This window comes from Harpia harpyja, chromosome 2 (assembly GCF_026419915.1).
Source record: "Harpia harpyja isolate bHarHar1 chromosome 2, bHarHar1 primary haplotype, whole genome shotgun sequence".
NCBI classification, from domain to species: domain Eukaryota; kingdom Metazoa; phylum Chordata; class Aves; order Accipitriformes; family Accipitridae; genus Harpia; species Harpia harpyja.
Window position 1 is genome coordinate 90,626,805 of NC_068941.1, and position 20,693 is coordinate 90,647,497.

Consider the following 20,693-nt stretch of genomic DNA (forward strand, 5'->3'; position numbering starts at 1 on the left):
AGAGCCACAGGAGCTGGGATGTCCCTCCCTTTGCCCTTGTGTCATGTCTTTGTTCTCTGCCCCAAGCGCTTCTGTTCCCTCCGCACCAGTCGAGGTAGCCCATCTCTGCTGCAAGACTGCAGTCCTTGTGGGTCACAGCCCCGTGGTGGGATTTCTGCTCGGTAACATTTGCATTGCATCTGGTGTGGGGGAACCAGCACTTCACCACATCCCTGCTGCACCAGGGCAGCCCCGTCTGTTCCCACAGGTGCAGTGCTGTGGGGCTGCTTCAGGCCAGAGCAGCTACGCTTGGCTCCTGCTGGCCCCTTCCTCTCACCCACATGGGTTTCTCCCAGAATGACCAGTACTGTCTTTCTTTAGCCCAGCACTGGCTGAGGGTGGTGCAGGCATCTTCCAGGGTACTGGTGTGGGGCTAGTCCTTGCCCAGCCAGGGCTGCATGGGCAGGGGGGAGCTTCGTTGCTCCATGTGGGTATTGGAGGTGGGGACAGGGGGGCAGCTCCCATGTTCATTGCCAGAGCGTGCTGGCCAGCCCTGCAGCATGAGCCACACTGTGCCTCCTGGTCTTGCCAGGCTCCTCGTCCCAGCCCAGAGAAGAGCCAGCAGCCATTGGGGAAATAGAACTAACAACTTTATAGAGAAAATAAAATTACAGCTAAGAGATGGGTGTGGGAACCACTGCCGGGCAGCCGGAGGCAGTGCTGCCAGGGCAGGGAAGCCACGCCATCCTCGGGACAAGGGGCTCCCTGGGGCTCGGCCGGGGCCGTGCAGGGGTGCAAGTCCCTGCGTGGGTGGTGGGTCCTGGGCCCTGCTGGGGCCAGCTGAGGGCAGAGCCCAGGGGAGGGCTGTGGGGGTGAGAGGAACCAGGGCAGGATGGGGGAGCAGGAGGTTGGGTGCAGCTGGGACAGCAGGGACTGGGAGCAGAGGGGGGCACGGTGGGGGGTACAGGACCTCCTGGACTGTACCCATGTGCCGCAGCCCAGGGGACGTGGGCACAGAGTCTTCTGGCCAGTGGTTGGGGTGGTGGCCCCAGGCTGGGAGGTGCAGGTGTGCAGTGCCTCCTGCACCAGCTCCCCAAGGTGGGGAAGGGCAGCTGGTGATGGTGAGTCCTGGGCAATCCCCGGCAGGGCACGGTGGCAGCAGTGCCAGGCATAAGGCCTCCCCGCCGGCCCCCCAGCAGCTTCCTCCCACCCGTGCAGGATGAGGGAGGGAGATGCCCATCTCCCTGAGGGCCGGGATCCTATGAAATCTGGTTGTTGAGCTGACCCGGGTACTGCTCAAACCGCTTGTTGGCCTCCTCGCTGAGCGCATCGCCTGCGTAGGCAGAGGACAAGAGCTGTCAGCTCCAGTGCTGCATGTCACCTGCCTTGCCAGCACCTCCGCTCCCACTGTAGCTGCCCCCGGGACCCCCGCCCCTGCCTCCCCACAGCAGCCTGGCCATCCCACCCCAAGCCCCGCAGCAACCCCCTCGCCCTCCTCCTGGGGCACCCTGCCAGGATACCCCTATGCCCCAGCGTGCCCTTGCCGCATCCCGGGGCTATTACCGATGTGGCAGCTGTGTACCCAGATGCGGTGCCCGTCGTACTTGCAGTTGCATTTCATGGCATTGTTGGTGAAGTCGCTCTCTGCCACCTCAAAGTTGGGGTTGATCACGACCTGTGGGGCACTGACAGTGAGGGTTGCAGCCCCCTGCCCCACACCTTGTCAGCTTGGCCTTCCCAGCCTCACTGGAGCTGCTGCCTATGACATGACGCCCAGCACCCCAGCCCCGGCAGGACTTGTCTCCCCATCTGCAGAGGGATGTGCTGGAGGGCTCTAAGGAGCCGGTGGCCGCTGCTATGGTGGGGTGGCCCTGTCATTGCGCACCATGTGCCCATGAGCAGTGTTGCTCTGAGCCAGAAAACCTGGGCTGAAGCGTGCCTGAGCAGTTCCCACACAAGCCCTGCACGTCTCCGGGCACAAGGACAGGCAGCACACACCCTGCCAGCCCCACCGTGCTCCAACCTGTTCAGAGAGCAGGGGAGGGAGGGCCGGGTGGCTGGGGCACATGGAGAGCTGGGGGTGCAGGGCAGAGGGTGGGGGTGCATATGGGAGGGTTGTAAGAGGAGGCAGGAGTGGGTCCGCTGCAGCACCTGCAGAATGTAGTTGCCTGGCTTGACATCAGTGATGTCGATCCACTGGCAGTCGATGTCATGCCTGTACAGGTCCCAGCAGCCCACAGTGATGCCCTGCTCCCCAAAGTTGGCACACTCGTACCGCTTGGCCACATCTGCGGGCAGGAAGAGATCGCGGCTCATCCCTGCTGCAGCCCTCTGTGCAGCCCCCGCATCGCCCGCCCAGCCTGGCCCCAGCACGCGCAATGGCTGGGGACAGACAGCCCCACGGCAGGGACGGTGCTGCAAAACCTCACGGCACCCACCTTCCTCACACTCGGTGTCCTCGAGGCAGAAGCTGGCCTTGTGTCCCTCCGCCACCTTGGTGCCGTTGGGGGTCAGGATGTCATAGTGGGTGAAGATATCCATGCTGTGGTAGTGCCTGCAAGAGGGAGCCCCGCAGCGCACTGGCTGCACCAGTGCCTGGATGCTGGGGAGCTTGGAGGATGCTCGGGGCAGAGGAGGAGACCCGCGCACCGCACGGGAGACTCGCCCTGCGCTGCAGCAGGCGTCCCACCACCTGCCCAGCCCCTGGCTGTCAGGAAAGGTCCCCACAGCCCCTGCTCTGGGGCCGCAGTGCTGCAAGGTCGGGCAGAGCTCAGTCCTGCACTAGGAGAGGACATGGCTGTCCCCAGCCAGGTGGCCCAGGCAGGCGGGGGGGAGCTCAGCTGCAGGGCACAGCCTGCAGCCCGGTCCTTGCCCCTCCATCCCCAACGCTGCTCATCCAGGGATAGCCCTGAGCCAAAGCAGGCAAAACTGGACCCTGGGCAGCAGAAGGTGCCTCCCCCGGCTTCACCCTCAACCAGCATCACCCTCGCCGGCCCACCGCAGCAGCACCATCACCCGATCCCCCCCCCCCCCCCGCCCCAGGATGGTACCCTGCCTGTGTGCCCATCCCCACCCGTGCCACGTACGCACCGGTGGCACTCGTGCCAGACCCAGGAGTGCCGGCCAGCCTTGGGGCGGAAGTCGGCGCGACCGTTGTTGTGGATCTGGGAGGAGAAGCGGAGCAGGCGACGGTGCCCGTAGGGCCAGTTCGCCAGGCGGGCCGAACTGGAGAGGCAGTTCTCCTCGGCGGCGCAGTACAGCATGTGCAACGGCCGGTCCTCGATGTACGCCGTCTCCTGCACCAGCGGGGCGTGCAGCAGTAGGTCGGAGGCGGCTGGGGAGCAGGCGGCTGCTCAGGGACGGACAGCCGCCCCGCTGCTCGGCGGGCGGCAGGGATGGGGCAAGCAGCAGGGACAGGGCGGGCGCCCAGGGCAAGCAGGGCTGAGCCAGCCAGGGGGGAACGTGTGCCCTCCCCATCAGCTGGGCACAGGCCGACCCCGCAGCCCCATCATCTGCAAACCCCATTGCCCGCAGCCCCGTTGCTCACAGCCCCTTTATCTGCAGCCCCTGGCCCCCCAGCACCATTGCCCGCAGTCCCCATCGCCACTCACTCTCAGAGCAGATGACACCTGCGGCAAAGCGCGTGCCCGTGTTCCTGCAGTTCAGGCTGGTGCCATGGTGCTGACAGTGGCTCAGGGACATCTCATGGCCAGCGCACTTCACCCCGCTCAGCACCATCTCCGTCACGTTGCTGGCGTCCCAGTACCATGTCTCCTGGGGAGGGGGCGAGACAAGCTGGGTGGCAGGGCTGGCTGCTGTGGGTGCCCTGGCTCGCACGCGCCGGGCTGCAGCCAGCGCCCCGCCACGGCGCAGCCCTGCCCAGATGCCCAGGCTGCCCACAAGGGTCCCATCCCGCGGCACGGAGCGGCCACGTCCCTTTGTCACCCCATACAGCCCCACGGCCGTCCGGGAAGCACCGGTGCTTGTGCTCGCTGGGGTGTCACCTGGGGGGCCTCCCCGCCGGCACCTACCGTCACCGCATGCAGGGAGTAGCCCAGGCCGAGCTGGCGACAGGCCACCATCGCCTCCTTAGTGGTCCAGCCATCGCTGCACACCATGCCCCACTTACTGCCTCGCTTCACCTCCACGCGGCCCTCAAACGCCGTCCTCCCGCCGGCTAGGCGGATCTGCGGGGAAGCCCTGGGGCCGTCAGCAGGCACCCCGCGCCATGCTGCCTCCCACCCCATCCTCGTCCCGTCCCTGTCCCCGTCCCCGCGGAGCAGTGGTGGTGGTGGCTCGCTGCCCTGGCCAAGCTGGCGCTGGCACCTACTTGTAAGCCGTGGTTAGCGAATCCCAGACCCAGCTGGCGACAGGCCACCATCGCCTCCAGCGTACCCCAGCCTTCGCCGCAGACCAGACCCCAGCGGGGCTGGTCCCCGTCGCCAGCCCCCACCGCCACCTCGACCCGCCCCTCAAAGCGGCTCCGGCCCCCGCTCAGCCGAATCTGTGGAGAAAGGCAGTGGCAGCATCATCATCATCACAAGTGATGCTCCTGCTGCTGGGGCCACGTCCCGCAGGACAGTCCTCCCCAGTCCCCATCCTGCAGCGGCTGCAGCTGCCCCGTCCCCGGCGCAGCCAGGGCCGTGCTGCAGCGCCTGGGTGGGCTCTGGGCTGGGGGCTTCAGGACACGTGGGGGGGTGGCAGCCAGGAGCTGAGTAGAGTCAGGCACAGCTTTGGTCGGCAGGGAACTCACCAAAAATGGTGGGTTTGGGGCCAAGAAATTGCTTGTGAGTTTGGGAATTGTCGCACCAAAGCAGGGAAAATGGTTCATTTTGAAATGGCATTCTCATTTCAGAAATGACAGGTATGAGAGAGTTAAATATGATTAAAAAGCCTGAAGTGGATGAAATGACAGGCTAGGGCAAACAGGAACAGGGAGCTCCATTTGCTCATTTCATCATCAGTAAAAAAAAAAAAAAAAAATCTGTCTTGGTTGGCCCACAGTGATTTTTTTTCTGGTGCTTCTGCTGGGGAGCTGGCACAGGCTGGCAGCAGGGAGAGAGAGCAGCAGGAAGCAGCTGCCCCACACCACCCCACGCAGCAGGGCACCACAGGGTGCCCAGACCCCCCCCCGTGGCCTCCCTTCCACCCCTCTCCTCACAGGGGCAGCTTGGGACTCCCACCTGCAAAATCCCCGAGCCCCCCCAGGCAGCCCTGCCTCAGACCAGGGGGAAATGCGTGGGGCGCGATGGGGTTCAGAGGAGGAGAGATGATGGACCATCCCACAGCGGGTCCCGTGGGCCCTCCCCCAGCACCCTGCTCCGGGGACCCCGATGCCGGGATCTGCCAGGCACCGTGGTCCCGCGGATGCTGGCAGCCCCCCCACGGTGCGCACCAGAGTCTCGTAGCCCATGTAGGGGATGTTGCAGCGGACGGCCGCGTCCTCTGTGTGCTTGCAGTCCTCCTGCGTGATGTTCTTGAAGGGGCAGCTCCAGAGGGTCTTCTCGGTGCCCAGGCACTGCACTTCGTTCATGTGGATGGGACCCGTCCCTGCCGGGGGGACAGCATGTGACACAGGGACAGCCACGGCCATACTGTCCCCATGGCTGTCCTTGCTCCTTGGCATCCATCGAGGGAGTCCAGTGCCCTCCTGGCCCCCATGGCTGCTGCCCAGGGCAGCACGGTCGAGCGGCCACAGTCCCCTGGGGATGCTCGGGGTAAGCCCTGCACCACGTGCGACTGGCAGCCAGGCGCCCATGGGACAAGCCCGGCCGTGGCCCTCCCCAGCCCAGCGGAGCCTTGTGCCTGGACAAGTGCCTCATGTGCAGGCCCGGGAGGCGATGCCTGGCCCCTCCACCCCAGGACACTCACCGTGGCCCCCAGCACCCTCACCTTGGCCCATGCGTGCCCCGGTGAGGGCCTCCCTGGCGCTGCCAAAGCCCAGCTCACGGCACACCACGCTGGCTGACAGCAGGTTCCAGCGGTCGTCACAGATGGTGCCCCACTCGCTGCTCTTGAGCACCTCGACACGGCCCTCGCCGACCTTCGCGCCACCCTTTAGCCGGATCCGTGGCTGCAGGGGAGCAGGGTCAGGGCACGGTACGGGACGGCACGGTATGGCGTGGTGCTGAATGGCACGGTGCGGCACAGCGCAGCACAGCACAGCACGGCACAGTGTGGCACAGCGCAGTGCGGCACAGAGGCTGCTAGCCATGACTCCTGGGATGTGCAGGGACAGGACACCATCCCCACGTCCTGCACCATGAGGTGGTCACCCAGGGACCTGAACACCCGCTCTCAGGTGCAGCCTGAGGGACAGAGCTCTACAGCAGGGCAGCAGCCAGCTGTGGGCCACTGCAGGACTCGGCCCCTTCCCCACGGGGCTCACCTGGCTCTGCTGCTGTTGGCGCTGCTTCTTCTTGTGGGCATTGCCAGTGGCAAAGAGGGGCCCGGGCACGCAGCTGACGACGGCGGGCATGCCGGCCCCGCAGGCGGCCGAGGCGTTGCCCCGGTAGAACTCGAAGGCACACATGGAGAGGTGCACCTCCGTCCCCGTGCAGGACACAGAGTGCAGGCGGTAGTTGAGCTGCTGCCGCTCCGTGAACAGCCTGCAAGGAGAGAGGAGCCCTGAGACGCGACCGGCACGGCCAGCCGGCAGCGGAGGTGTCAATGGCTGCCCTGCCTGCAGCTGCACTTTCTGTCCGTGCCCCTTGCACTGTCCCCCAGGGAGAGATGCGCTGTGCCTGCAGGTCACCCGCTCCTCGCCAGCTGCCTGCCCCATATCCCCGGCAGCATGGGGACACGCACGGCTCTGGCGAGGCTGAGCGGGGATCCTGGCACTCAGGCTCTCCGCTGGAGCCATTTACCTCTTCTTGGACCCTACGTCCTCCCTGCGCTTTTGTTTAGGCTGAGATTTGGAGGCCAGCCTGGAAAACAGAAAACAACCATCAAGGAGCCGGGGGCCTCAGGCTGTCACCTCTGCTGGCTGCAGTGACATAGGGAGCACAGCCTGCCCCGACTTTCACTGAAGACTGAATTGGACACGTTGGCCCCCCAGGGAGACTCATGCACGTCCCCTTTGTGTCACGCATGGGTGCAATGGCATCATCTGCTGCCAGCAATGTGACACAACTGCCCTCTACAGCAATGATGCAGTTTCCTGCCCGCGTCCCACCAGGAAACTGTGCCGGATGCAGCAACATCCCGTGCCGCCTTGTCACACAGCAGAAGATCAAACACCAGCAGCAATGATTTGATCTGTTGGGTACAAGTGAGGTGTGCCCATGTCCTTGTCCAGACACCAGACAACGTCACTGTGCCGTGCTCCAAGGGGAGCAGGGCGCCGAGGAAGCACAGCACCAAGCAAGCGGGGAAGGTGGCGGGTGCTCTCCCCGGTGCCGTGGGGCATGGTGAGACTCGCTGCAGGCTTGCAAGGACCCACTGCCAGCAAGGGGAGCTCCCCGGGCGCACGCTGAGGGGTGCGGAGAAGAGGCTGCCTGGGGCCTGGCACACATGTAGGGTCCCAACACGCTCAAATGCTTTGCTTCATTCAGGGGGAAGATGCCGAGCAGGGCCAAAACGCCAGGGACCACAAGGAGTGAAGAGCAAGGTGCCCTAAAACAGGGCAGGTGACTGACACCCACCCAGGGACAAGACAAAACCAAGCCTGGTAACTGATCCCGCTGGCCAGCAGCAGGTTCAGGTCAGCCTGCACAGCCCAGCAAGCCCCAGGACACAGCATGGGGCTACCAGGAGCCAGGATTCAAATGGCCGGCTGGAGGATATCAGCACCCACTCACACTCATGAAACCACATCTCGATCCTGCACTCGGTTCTGGGTCCCCAGTACAAGACAGACATCAGCTAAGCAGTGCAAGCCCTGAGGAGAGCCACCAAGACAGTTGGGGCCGGGGGAGAGACGGGGGCACGGGGCTGCTCCCACCTGGGGCTGAGATGGCTTCAGGGGGCTCTGACAGCAGCTGACCTGCACCTGCAAGGGGCTGTCAGGGAGCCAGAGCCCAGCTCTTCCAGCCGCAGGAGGGAAGAGCACGAGAGAAAACAGGCGTGATTGGCAACGCGAGGTTCAGACTCAGTGTAAGGGAAACTTTTTCCCCATGAGGGCTGTTCACCATTGGAGCAGAGGCCATGAGGCTGTGGGATCTCCATTCCTGGAGGTTTTCAAAAGCCAACTGGATGAAGTCCTGGGCTGACCCACAGCTGGCCCTGCTCCATGCGGGGGGTTGGACCAGGACTCCCTGAGGTCCCTTCCAGCCTGGATTAACCTGTGACCCCACGTATGACTGCAGCCATGCAGCCCCAAATTGATCAGCCCCGTCAAACCAGCACATGGCTTTCAGGAGACAGCTCCTGCTCCGGGCAGAGAGAAGGCAACAGACCACAGCTTCATGGACTTCGCAAAGCATTTCACCCAGCTCTGCAGGGGAAATACCCGCTCATCGGAAAAGGGGCAGTCAGCACCAAACCAGACAAATAACAGCACTTTGAAGTAAGCAGGACCTGTGGGTGGGGGTTTGAGGAGACCCCACGGGCTGACCCCATCTGGATTTCCATCACCAGCGCAGGCACGGCTGCAGAAGCTGGCGAGGACGCCTGTTGTGGACACAAAGCTGGGAAGTGTCACAATGAAGAGCTCGTGATGGGTCCAGAGTGTAGGGCACCTTTGGGATCGGGAAGGTGGTGGGACCAGGGCAAGGTGGTGTGCTGGGGGCAGAGCAGTGTCCCCATGCGGCAGTAGGCTCAGGCGAGAGGTGCCATGCCATAACCCAGAGAGGATGGGCCCTGGCTCGCTGCACCCACCACCAAATCCGGCAGCAGGGTTCAGGGATGGAGGGAAAGTGCAGCCAGACTATCCCTTGGGACTGGCAGAAAGGCAGCAAGAGCAAGTGGGCAGAGGGTACAAGAGATCCTGAGCAGATGCAGCACTCGGGACAAGACCTGCCACACCATGCCCATCACACCAGTGCCCAGTATTGCTAGCACTGCCGTGCCCATCACCCTGGTGCCCATCACTGCTAGCACTGCTGAGCAAGTGCTCTCACGTCCACACCACCCCACACTGTCAACCCACCCTGCAGGGAATGGAGGGGTGCGCAGCCTTTCCAGCTTCCCCACTGCTGCTTTCTGCAAGAAAGCAGCCCATTTCCACAGCCCTCCCTCCCCATCCACCAGGAGAGATGGCTCCGCTCTGAGGCCTCCTGGTCCCCGTGGGGCTGCAGCACAGGACGCTGCAGCTCTCTCTGTGCCTCCCAGGGGATCCTGCCCACAGTGGGTCTGCGCTGCAGACCCTAACCCCCGTGCCAGGACTCTGACCTGGTGCATGGGATGGGGGCTGCTCTGCCTGGGGTATGGCCGGCCGGGGAGAAAGATTGTCTCTCATGGGGGATGGGGGACCCCGGTGTGCACAGGCAAGAGCCCTCGGTCTGCTCCGTCCGGATCCATTTGCGCCAGCATCCGTTCTGACGGCAGAGACCGGCGGGGCCGGACAGCCCAGCTCTGCCAAGGGCTCAGCAGATGGGGCGACCCGGCCCCTTACCTGCTGCCTGGCCTCAGGGTCTGGCCCTTCATCCTGGCTGCGCGCTTCAACCGCCTGCGGGAGCAACACCGCAGCTGCCCGGTCAGGGGCGCGTGGAGCACCGGGCACCCACGCCGTGGGCAGCATGTCCATGCCCACCCCCCTCGCTTGGGCCAGGGTGCTGCTGGGGCACCCCTGCCCGGCTCAGCTGCAAACCTTCCCTCGGGACAGGGACCTCCGCACTCCACACCGGAGGGAAATGTGGAGGTGTACCACTGACAGGGAGCAAAAGCTGCCATCTTGGAGCATCCTCTGCAGTACTGCACGGGGCAGGTGGGCAGCCACAGCCCCCCAGCCACGCCATGGCCCCCCAGCTTGGTTAGCGAGTGCCCATACGGCCAGCTGGGGCTAGGACTGGTGAGCAGCAGGGATGGGAGGGACGCTGGGAAGCCACAACGCCCAACAGCATGGCCCCCCATGCTGTCCCCCCAGCACTGCCCTGTGTCCCTGGCACTGTCCCCGGCTCTGCCCCAGCCCCGTGCCCCCAGCTCTGCTCTGACACCCCAGTCCCGTGGGCTCCCTACTGGCCTCACTCACTTGTAGAAGTTCCTGTTGACCTTCTTCTCAGCAGGGAAGCCCATCATGCCACAGACGACACGGCTGTTCTGGCTGTCCCAGCCCTCGTCGCAGATCTGTGCCCAGCCATCCTTGTAGCGCACCTCCACAATGCCCTCCGTCACCGGCAGCTGCCTCCGGGCCCCGGACACCACCGGCCGCAGGCGGACCTCCTCCACGTGGCTCTGCTCGGTCTGCAGGGTGCAGGTCAGCCCAGGCTTGCGCTGCACCCCGCCGCCCCGGCTCCCTGCCAGCCCTTTGCCAGGGATGCCCCAAGGATGCAGACACCTGCAGGAGACGGGGTCCCCAGTCCCAGGTGGGGAACAGGGACGGCCAGGTCCTGCATCCCTGCAGGCCACATCCGATGGCCCTGGGCGGCCAAGGACCTAATCCCATCCTGTGCAGCCAGTGCCCCACACCCCCCTGGCCCCCCAGGTGCATCTCCTGGGAGTGCAGCCGTGCAGCCAGGAGAGCCACCGCTGCCATCCCGTCACCTCAGGATCCTGCACCCAGACGGAGGGTGCCCAGACCGCCCCAAGCACAGGCACCCACCCAGAGCAGGATAGCAGCAGGGGGTGCTGGGACACTGGGCACAGCCTGCAGGACATGACCCCAGCCCCCCTCGCCTCGCAGGAGACCTGCTGTCCTGTGCCCAGAGCTGTGCCATGTCCCCACACCCAAGCCACATCCTGAGCAGAGCCTCGTCCTCCACAGGCACTGTGGCTGGGGGGGACAGGAGCCCCAGCTGAGAAGACAAGAGCAGCCACGAGAGCTGGTCTGAGAAACAGAGAGCCTGGAAGAGAGAAAGAGAGAGAGGGAGAGGCCAAGCGTGCTGGAGGAATGCAGCGTAGAGAAGCAGGTCTGGGACTGAGGGTCCCCGGCAGGCAGGAGAAAGAAGAAAACAGGCTGCAGAGGTGTGAGACAGAACCCCTGGCCCAGAGAAGCTGCTGGGGGAAGCAGCAGCTCGGGATGCTCGGCGGAGGCTGCGGCAGCACCGCGCTCCCATGCAGGGCAGGGCAGGGGAGGGATGTGCCTGCTGCAGGGTTGCCTGCCCTAGTGCCAACTGCTCCCTATGGCCCCAGAGCCGGGTTGGGCTGGGGCACCCCAGGGAAATAGGTGCTCATGCGACTCAGGGGCACTGCGGGTGCAGGGTGCCAGGGCAGTGGGGTAGCATGCTCCCCTCTCCGTGGGGAGATGGGGACAGCCCCTGTGCTAGGGCTGAGGGAAGGCACCGACAGGGTCCCCCGGTCCTGCACATGGAAGCGTGCCCGTGTGTGGTGGGGGAGCTGCCTCCCGACTACTCAGGGAGGACTGAGGCCAGGCTGGGCTGCCCCACGGCAGGGCTGCCCCACGGCAGAGCTCCCGGCAGCTGGCTCTGCGGGTTCCTGGGCAGGGGCAGCACCGGCTGCCCACCCTGGCCAGCAGCTTCCTCACCTCGATGACGTTGGAGTCCTTGAAGCCTGGGATGCGCTCATCCTTGCAGATGACACCCGCATCTTCCTCATGGCTGCAGTCGCTGTTCCCCCAGCCCCGGTGTTTGCAGTCCCCAATGCTCTTCTCGCCTCCGGCACAATTCACGTTGTCCAGCCAGATCCGCCCTGCCAGACACCAGGGCCAGGGGTGAGGAGGGGCCAAGCCCATGCAGCATCCCCCCGGGAGCAGGGAAGGTGCCCATAGAGCATGGCCAGGGATGACGCAGGCGTACAGCAGGAGTGTGGATGTTGGGCTGGGGGCAGCCCTCCCTCTGCACAAAGCTAAGGCCACCGAAATGCCAAGAGTAAAGACCCGAGTTGGGGATTTGCAGATGGGGAGTTTCCACCTCCCCAAGGGGCTGCTCTGCCAGATGTAAAGCCCCCATGTAATGTGCGTGCTGGGGTCTGTACAGCAGCTCACCTGCAGCATGGCCCGCTACATCTCTGCACCATATGCCCATATCAGCCCAGACCTGCAGCCCCACTACACCACCCAGGGGCAAGCACAGCCCAGCAGCTGTAGTGCATGCCTGCAACCACCCTATGCCCTGGATACACGCACAGCAGCTCACACACAAACATGCAGAGTTTCCCAGCCCACTGTGCATGTGCATACATGCACGTGTGCGCACATAGGCGCACACTGCCGGGCACTCAGCAAACACAAGACCTGCCTGCCCCAGCCCCACCACCTCGCCAACAGTGCATGCGTGGCAACGGGCTGATGTGTAGCCACAGCCAGGCTGGCCCCAGCCCATGCAGTATGGGGGGCTGTGCCCACCACCCCTCTCTTACCGATGCCTTTGCCATACTTGGCGCTGTGGGCCCAGCCAGTGGCAGCCACAAAGCCGAGGTGCCGGCACAGCACATGCGCGTTGGCCAGCGTGAAGTCGTCGTCGCAGATGGTGCCCCACTCGTCGTTGTAGAAGACCTCAACGCGTCCCTCGTTGTGCTTGCGCGGGTAGCCAGCCAGGCGAAACTTCAGCTGGGGTCCGGGGGGGTGTGTGGAGCCTGGGGGGGTGGGCTGGCCGCTGCCCACCCACAGCCACACACTGCTCAGCAGCACCAGCAGCTCCTGCCATGCCCACGTGCCGCAGCTTCCCATGGCAGCTTGGCTCTGCAAGGGCAGAAAGGGTCAGGGTACGGGGGATGCACAAGCTGTGCTGACACGCCAGCTCCCCTGATCCAGCCCTGTGCTGGTTGAACCCCCTGCTCACACACAGCTCCGCGTAGTACCAGCACGCCCACGCATCTCGTCCCTGGCCAGAGCCATCCCACTCTTGCTGCCCACCCAGCGCCTCCCCGGCACCTCGCACCCCTCCGCAAACGGCCACTGCTGAAATCCCACTGTGCCGCTGGGTTCCATCTTCTGCGCCAAAGGGCAGTGATGGCAGACAGGCGAAGGGGTGTGCGTCAGCCCCAGGAGAGTCAGCTGGAAAGGAGGGGGATCGGCTGCCAGAGCAGAGGGAGCTGGAGCAGGACCAGGGCCCGGGGAAAGCCCAGCTGGACCGGCCAGGAGCTTGATCCACCACGAGCAGTGCAACGGCCGCTGGTCGTGAGGGGCTGCCAGCCCACGCGCCTGCCCACTGCGAGGAGCAAGGCAGCCGGAGCCTTTCACATTCCTCTCTGTGCAGCATTTCTCCAGCCCTCCAATAACATCTGTGGCTCCCTGAATACCTGAGGGAGATGTGGTATTCCTGCACCAGGCCCATCGGCAAACAATGGTGAAAACACTTCTCTGTGAACCACCTTCCCTTCCCAGTGCACTATTCCCATTTACCCCGTCTCGGACCACTTTAACCCCGCGGGTGCCGTGGCAGCCCAGGAACAGCATTTCTGCACGGGCGGTGTCAGCCCCGCTCCAGGCTGGGCTCGCCATGCTTTTGACAGCCAAGCTCCGATGCTCACTCAGCACCGCCGGCACGGTGACCTGCCTGCCTCCTGCCACCGCAGTGTCACGTCACGCGTCCAGCCAGTCCCTTCCACAGGTGGGAAAGCACACTCCCAAACCTGGGAGACCCCTGCGACAGGCCCACCAGAAATATGTCTCTGCACCCTACATCCCCCACCCTGAGAGCAGATCCTGCATGCTGCACTCACACAGATTGTGCTTGTCGTTAGACAACGTTAAAAGGAATAAGGTGTGCCTTACCCACAGGTAGGGGTGATTTAAGACTCCAATGTTTAGCTACAGGGTTACAGAGGAAGGAAAACAAATGCAAACCCCGCACATGCTCCCAGCGTGGGGCTGTGCTGCAGGGACCCTTCTCGCAGGTCCTCCCCACGGTGCCGGTGTGCTTCCTTAGCCAGCACGCTTCCCTGAGAGCCTTCATCCCCGCTCTCTCACGGCTCGCTGCCTACGCACCAGTTCGGTGGGACTGCAGGGGTATATTGGGGCATCCTCAGGGACCACGGCTGCTCTTCAGGTGCCGTGCTGTAGGAGCCCCTTTCCCTGGACTAAGGCCTGTCCTCATGTTGCCCCTTTGCTCCTGGCCCCTCAGCACCTGCAGGGCAACAGCAAGGTCCCTGCAGCAGCTTTGGAATGGGGACCCCACAGAGCGAAGGGGCTGGGGAGTCCCTCCTTGGATAGCACAGCCTCTCCAGGGCCTTGCCGGCAGCCTGGCCACCAGCACAGGGCTGGGGGCTGATGCGGTTGACCCACCGCCCCTCCAGCATCTGGGCCAGCGTTGCCACAGAGGGTCTACTAGCAGGAATCGGCCCCGTTCCTGCTCTGTTCACTCTTCCAGACGTCGGAGGCTGGGTCACCCCTCCAGCCTCTGGGAATGCCTCCTGGACCCAGTGCAAGGATGAACCAAGACAGTGCCCAGAGACGGCCCCTTTTCCATGCCCATCACACCAACAAAAACCCCTGAAGGGGCCCAGCCCTGCTGCCTGCCTGCCCCTTCAGGCACACGCCACACTGGAGGTGCCACCAAGAGCAGCGAGTCCCTTGGGATGCGCGCCTGGTGCCTGCAGAGATGCTCAGGAAGAGAGGGTGAGGGGTAACAAGGACCAACACCACCAGTCCAGGCCAATGCGAGACACCGTGGCGGGAAGCACACCAACCCCCTTGGGGCAATCACATCAGCGCTGGATCTGGCTCTGTCCTCTGTCACAGCCTGGGGCATGGGGGACACCACAGTGCTGATGGAGACACAGCAGCAAGCAGGAACGCGCCCTGGCTCAGGGCAGCTGGCAAGCCCCGGGGTTGGTGGGAGCTGGCTCTGGGCTCCCCACACCTCAGCTGCCTGCTTTGGCACTGCGAGAACAAAACAAAGCCCAGCAGGAAGCGTATTTGTGGGCAGGCAGCAGGGAAACGCTTTGCTGAACCTTTTAATCAGCCTGTTATGGCAGGAAAAAGAGGAGGGCAGGCGCAAAGGGCCACCCCAGCCCTGCCAGCGGCTCGGGGAAGGGGGTGTCTGGGCTTGCCAGGGGCAGGCAGGGCAGGAATGCTCCATCCACATCTCTGCTCTGTCTGGAAAGCAGCGAAGGGGTGAGCTTACCATCTCACAGCAGTAATAAAACACTTCTTATTCCGCCCATCGGTCACATCCCCCCTGCCCAAATGAAGCATTATAAACCCTCAGAGCTATGCCACTTTGCACAAGACACACAGATTTGGGCCCTCTCAGTGCTAATTGTAACGCACCTTAGGAGAGTAGGAAAGCTGCAAGTGCAGAAGGACTAAAGCTTCACCAGCGCTTGCACTGAATGAGCAAGATGATCTCTGCTGATGCGGGCTGCAGGCAGGCTCCAGGCTGTTTTGCAATGGGTCAATACAATGCTAAAGGACAGCAGCACAATTAATGCCAATCTCCACCATTCTGCAGAAATAGTCCATGTCAGAAAGCTGGTATGACCTTTTATGAGATCACAGGTTTGGTTAATTGGAGTAAGTGTGTTGATATAACAGGCTGAGACTGGAAGGCATTCAATTCATCTTGCACCACCTTTTAATGAATAATTAGCATTCAACAAAATCAGTGCACCTTCTACTAAGTGGATTAAAGCTGGTCACCTGCTGGAACTAAAATGTGGTTACAATGGGGAAGTCACCATTCACTGGGCTTTCTGGTGAGGATCACATGCTTTTCAAAGCAAAACCGTTTCTGGAGGAGGAAAAAAGTCCTCTCCTGGTACAGTCTACAAAGACAGAAATGGGTGGGAGTATGCAGAACTGTGATGGGAACAGACCTGGACAGCCTGGTAAAATGGCATCGTGTAGCCTGTATCCTTGACTACAAGGAAAATTTAAGCCCGTGCATTTAGGAACAAAGCATGTAGGACCCGATACCAGAACACAGCACTTGAGAAAGTGCTTGGGCTTTGTGTGGCAAAGCACCAAGTCCCTGCTGGGCCCCAGCAGTGTGACCTCCAGGATCTGGTACGCTCAGCCTGAACAGGATCACCAAAATCAGCAGCGTCAGTGAGACCGCTTGGCTTGATGACAGGTCTCAGCCCCAGCCCTGCAGTGGCATGGGGCAGCCCCAGATGTGCCTGCGGTCTCACAGCCCTGCCAGACGAGCACCTGGCCCTGCGTCCGGCTGGGCACAGGGCACGGCCAGAAGAGCTGATGCTGGGAGGGCCCCCACATCCTGACGCCACGCTGGTCGGGGCGAGAGCCGTACGGCTGTGTGAGGCCAGGACGAACGTACCCCAGCCCAAGACCCCAACCCCTACAGCAGCGGCAGGAGGTGCCCTGGGACAGGGCAGGGACATCCTGCTGCAGCCCTACTCTGGCACCCCCAGCTCAGTTACATCAGCCTCTGTCTTTAAAACCCCACTGTGGATTTCTCTTCTTCACAGTCCTTCAGTCGCTCCTGAACCTGCTCAAACTTCTGCCACCCACCTCTGCATTAACCCCAGCTCGCCGCCACCCTCGGCACTCTTCTCCTGGGTCACGGCTTTCCTCTGCTCAGGCTCCAGCGTCCCTCATCCCCACTGCGCTTCTTCTGCCCTCGCAGCTCAGCCTGTCCTCAGCTCCTGCCACTCATCTTGGAATTTCCCAGTGAAATGCCCTGCCGAGGTCTGCACAGGCCAACGGCACTTCCTGCACCCAACCTAGGATAGCTGTCGGGCTGGCAGTGTGAACTCTCTGGGGCACGGCACAAGCCGTTTCCCCGTTTCTGTACTATCTCCCTCTCTGAACGTGCTCTGAGTCCATGTGCCAGGGAGGTCAGGCTAACAGGGCTCTCATTGTCCAGATCACTTTTTCCATTTTCTGAAATGCAAGCAGTGCGTTTGCTCTTCTCCAGCCATGTGACGCTGCCCGACTTCCCCGCTCCGCTGGCAGGCTTTGCTCCCCGTCCTGCCTGCTGCTCCTGGACAGGGAGCCCACCCCCAGCCCCGGCGAGGCTGTCCTGGGAGCCGCGGCACAGCTTTGCAGGCCAGCGGATGGGGCTGCTCCGTGCGCAGCATCTCCCGGTTTCAGCCTGGGGCCCCTTCCCTCCAGCTGGAGGTCCAGCCCTGATGCAGCCTTGAGGGACTGCAGTCCTGCTGGCTGGCACGGCAGGAGGGTACAAGATCTGTGCCAGGGCTGGGACAGACAGGCCGGGTGGGTGTCTCTCCACCCTGGAGGGGCTGATCACCCAGCACAAGAGACCCAAGGGGGACTTCCCATCTCCTTCCCACCTCTGGCCAGGGGAAGGTGCACCCCTTTGCCCACCCTCCACAGGCTATTCCTGCTGAGAGCAAGGGTCCCACAAGGGCGACGGCTCCCACCTTATTGGCACATGGGACAGCTGGTGCCACCGGCAGCACAGCGGGAGGATGTGAGAGCTGGTGCTTTCAGGGGACCAGGAATCTGCAGGAACCACATGCATCCCGTGGGGAGGGCAAAAGGCAGAGGTGCAGACAGCCTGGGCATTGCCAGCCAGCACACATGGGAGGGGCAGGGGGCCGGGAATCGCCTGGGACAGGGACGGGGTGTCCAGTCATGTCCCCTGGCCGCTGCACATCTTCAACAGGAGCCGGGCACAGTCCTGCCCAGCCTCACCTGCCCCAGTGCCCCAGCCGTACTGCTGCCAGCTGCCTGCTCCAGCCAGGGACAGTCTTGGACTGGGGCTCCTGCCAGAGCCACCGGCCAGCCTGCGCCGTGCCGTGCCGCATTGAACGTGCCTGCCCCGGCGTGCGAGTGGGCTAAGACACACAGCAGCACTCACGCTGCAAGCGGAAAGGGCTCGGGAGGACGGGCTGGCCGTGAGCGAATGCTGGGTGTGGGAGCCGGAGAGCAGCCCAGGTCCTCGCCACTGCCCAGGAAACCTCAGGAATGTCCCGGCTGGGCGTGCGCAGGCCCCGAGCCATCTCCGGGCCCGCAGCGCAGCTGGCGCTGGTGGGGGGGTGTCCAAGAGCCCTGCAGGGCTGAAACCCTGGGGCTTCCCACACCCCCCTGGCCTCAGCCCTGCGCTGCCGAGGCCGGCACGGGCGCAGAGACCCTTCGGTGCAGAGGGCAGCCCCGCATGGCAGCAGGAGCCACGGCACCGCTCAACCTGCTCCCACACCAGCCTCGCTGGCTCTGCCTGCCCCAGTGGACGATGGGGTCTCCTGTGCCAGGCACTGCCCCCACCACCTCTCCGCTCCCCCGACTGTGTCTTGCACAGGGGCTGCCCCTCCTGGAGGGGCTCAGCTGTGCTGGCGGGGGTGAGCAGTGCTGACAAGGGGTGCCCAGAGCCCAGGGGGGCTGCTGGCTCCCAAGGACTGTTCAAATCTGATGTGCCATTTGGCACTCACTGGGCACTCAAGAGGGACATCAGTCTGCCCCAGTGAAACCCCGGTGAACAGAAAACAGACCTTGGGAAGGGGCAGCTCCTGATGAACCGGGGGCCCCTGGCAAGTTGGGATGTTTGATCAGCATGCTTAGGGCAGCCAAGGGCCGGGCATCCTTGCGGCACAGGGATGACATCCCAGTCCACAGCAGCAGGGAAGGGCCAGACCATGGTGGGCCCCGCGGGACCATGCTCTCTCAGCAGCAGCCTTGGACACACTCACGGGGACATGGAGCAACCCAGGCACTGATAACTGGAAGGACTCAGAGCAGCACAAGTGACTGAAGACCTGGGAAACCTGCCAGCACAAGGAGGAAGAAGCTCCCTCTGTTTATCCTTCCTTGGGAAGGTTAAGGGGTGACACAGTCACACTCTGCTGAGGCCCACACCAGGACATCCCTGAGAGCGTGGGGTCGCATCCCCAGCACTCGGGGCAGGAGAAGGTCTGGTGGGTCCCACGGCTTCAGGTGCTGGGCTCCATCCCCCTCCTTCTCCCCAGGGCCCCAGCACGCACAGCCCAGCGCCTGGCCCTTTTGCAATCCCGGCCGCCTGGACGGGCATGCTTCGCTCTTCCTGCTCCCGGCAGCCCTGGGGTGCCGGGAGCGTGTGTGCACGAGCTGGGGGAGTCCCAACACACCCACCCGGCTTGGGCCGGGACCAGCCGCTCCCTGGCTGCAGGGACCCCATGGGATCAGAGCTCTGGGCTGAGCCCAGCCAAGGTCTGGAGGGCAGCAGGGCTCTGCAGCTGAACTGGTGCCAGAAGCACTGGGGAGCAGTCCAGGGCCACCCTGGCAGGCTTGGTGACACCTCCTAACACCACCCACCTCCCGCCAGCTGGGAGCTCACTGCCCAGAAGGCAGGGTGCCTGTCTACACCGTCCCACTGCGTGCCCCCATTCCGGGCAGTGACAGGGACGCTGCTGTGGACAGCACACCCCAGCTCTCGGGGCTCTGCGGGGTGTCAGCTGGGGCAGAGCACTGAGTGCATGCCAGGGCTGCGCTTCCCTTCCCCTGCTGTCTCTGGGTCCAGCCCCATTGGGCTACCTGATGTCCCCCTGTCACCCTCTAAGGAGCCGCGGCAGGTCACAGTACAGCTCTTTGCAGTTCCAAACACCACCCAGTTTTCCCAGGACACAGCAGGGCCCTCGGCTCTGCCAAGGGCTTGCCTGCTCTGGGCTCCCCTGGGCTCTGGAGGGGCAGCCCTGGGAGGAACCAGCTGCAGGAGGGAAGGAAAGACCCTGGAGGAATGTGCAGACGCTGCAGCCATCAGCCACATGGTCTCAACAGCCCAGACGGGCTGAGGGGCAGGCAGCGGGTCTGGGGGGCCCAGGCACCCCGGAGCAGAGAGGCAGGCTGCTTGGAGTGATAGCATATCGACCGGCTTTTCGGTATCGGGAGCTGCTGGGAGACAGGTGACCTGCTCAGCCGCCTGCCTGCTCCTCTGGAGAGCAGCTGGGAAGACGCAGGGCCAGCAGCGAAGGGAGAATGCTCCCCTAGCCCCCCCCAGCCCTCACGCCTCACATCCCTTCACCCATCCTCTCTTCCAAGGGCTACAGCAAATTCCATCTTCACGGAAAGCCTGAGCCTCCACCGGCCTTTCTAAACCACAGCTCAGCAAACAAGCCTCCTGAAGCCCGCGCACGGCACGCTCGGGGATACGGTGCGGCCGCACAGCCCCGATGCGGCACCCCACGAACCTGCCGGGTCTGCGGGGCGGTGGGAAGCGCAGGCGGCCGGCACTACCCACGCTCTCCCACCCTGCCACGCAGGGACACGCGGCCCAGCTTAGGGCTCTGCGCGACTCCCCATCCTCTCTGGGCGCTCCGACAACCGGGGCTTGCGGCAGCGAAACCGGCACCCCCGCACGCTGACGCGGCCCTCGCACGGCCGCAGCCCCGGGCCCTGCCCCAGCGCCGGCGGCTGCACGACCAGAGACCCCCGGCCCCCTCGCACCCGGCTCCGCGCCGCCCCGCGGCTCCTCACGCCCCCGGGCGCAGCGCTCCGGCCCCGCGGGGCCGGCGAGGCGGCAGCCCCGGCGCCCGCGCCCCCGCCCGCCTCCCGTAACACGGCCGGACGGGCTCCGCGGGCGCCGGGCACGGCTCGGCGCACCCAGCCCCGCCGCTCCCGGCCCGGTGCCGCGCCGGTCCGAGCCGCGCTCCCCGCCGGCGCCGGGCCGGTCCCGCTCGGCTGCCCCGGGCGGTACCTCTCGTCCCCGCGGGCTGCGCGGCTCCGGCAGCGCCGAGCGAGAGCGTCCAGCCGAGTGCCGGCGCGGCTGAGCCGAGCCGAGCCGTGCCGACCCGTGCCGCCCCTCTCCGCCCCGGCCCGCCCCGCG

The 20,693-nt window shown here is 64.2% G+C and overlaps 1 protein-coding gene across 6 annotated transcripts; it reads right to left on the reverse strand.

Annotated features, from left to right (window-relative positions):
- Positions 1-607: 607 nt before the first annotated feature.
- LOXL3 (lysyl oxidase like 3) lies at positions 608-20,664 on the reverse strand. Of its 6 annotated transcripts, XM_052780984.1 has the most exons (16): positions 20,565-20,664; positions 12,394-12,715; positions 11,561-11,724; positions 10,109-10,320; positions 6,846-6,905; positions 6,368-6,587; positions 5,872-6,052; positions 5,375-5,529; positions 4,310-4,483; positions 4,011-4,166; positions 3,591-3,753; positions 3,070-3,313; positions 2,418-2,533; positions 2,131-2,267; positions 1,543-1,654; positions 608-1,312 (listed from the first exon to the last, which is right to left on the reverse strand). In XM_052780984.1, exons 2-16 carry the CDS (start codon positions 12,701-12,703, stop codon positions 1,239-1,241), a joined length of 2,478 nt encoding a protein of 825 aa, XP_052636944.1. In that variant the 5' UTR covers positions 12,704-12,715; positions 20,565-20,664; the 3' UTR covers positions 608-1,238. The 6 variants fall into 6 exon arrangements, with proteins under 6 accessions (XP_052636944.1, XP_052636945.1, XP_052636947.1 ...); XM_052780985.1 differs by lacking the exon at positions 6,846-6,905; XM_052780987.1 differs by lacking the exon at positions 4,310-4,483.
- Positions 20,665-20,693: the final 29 nt, after the last annotated feature.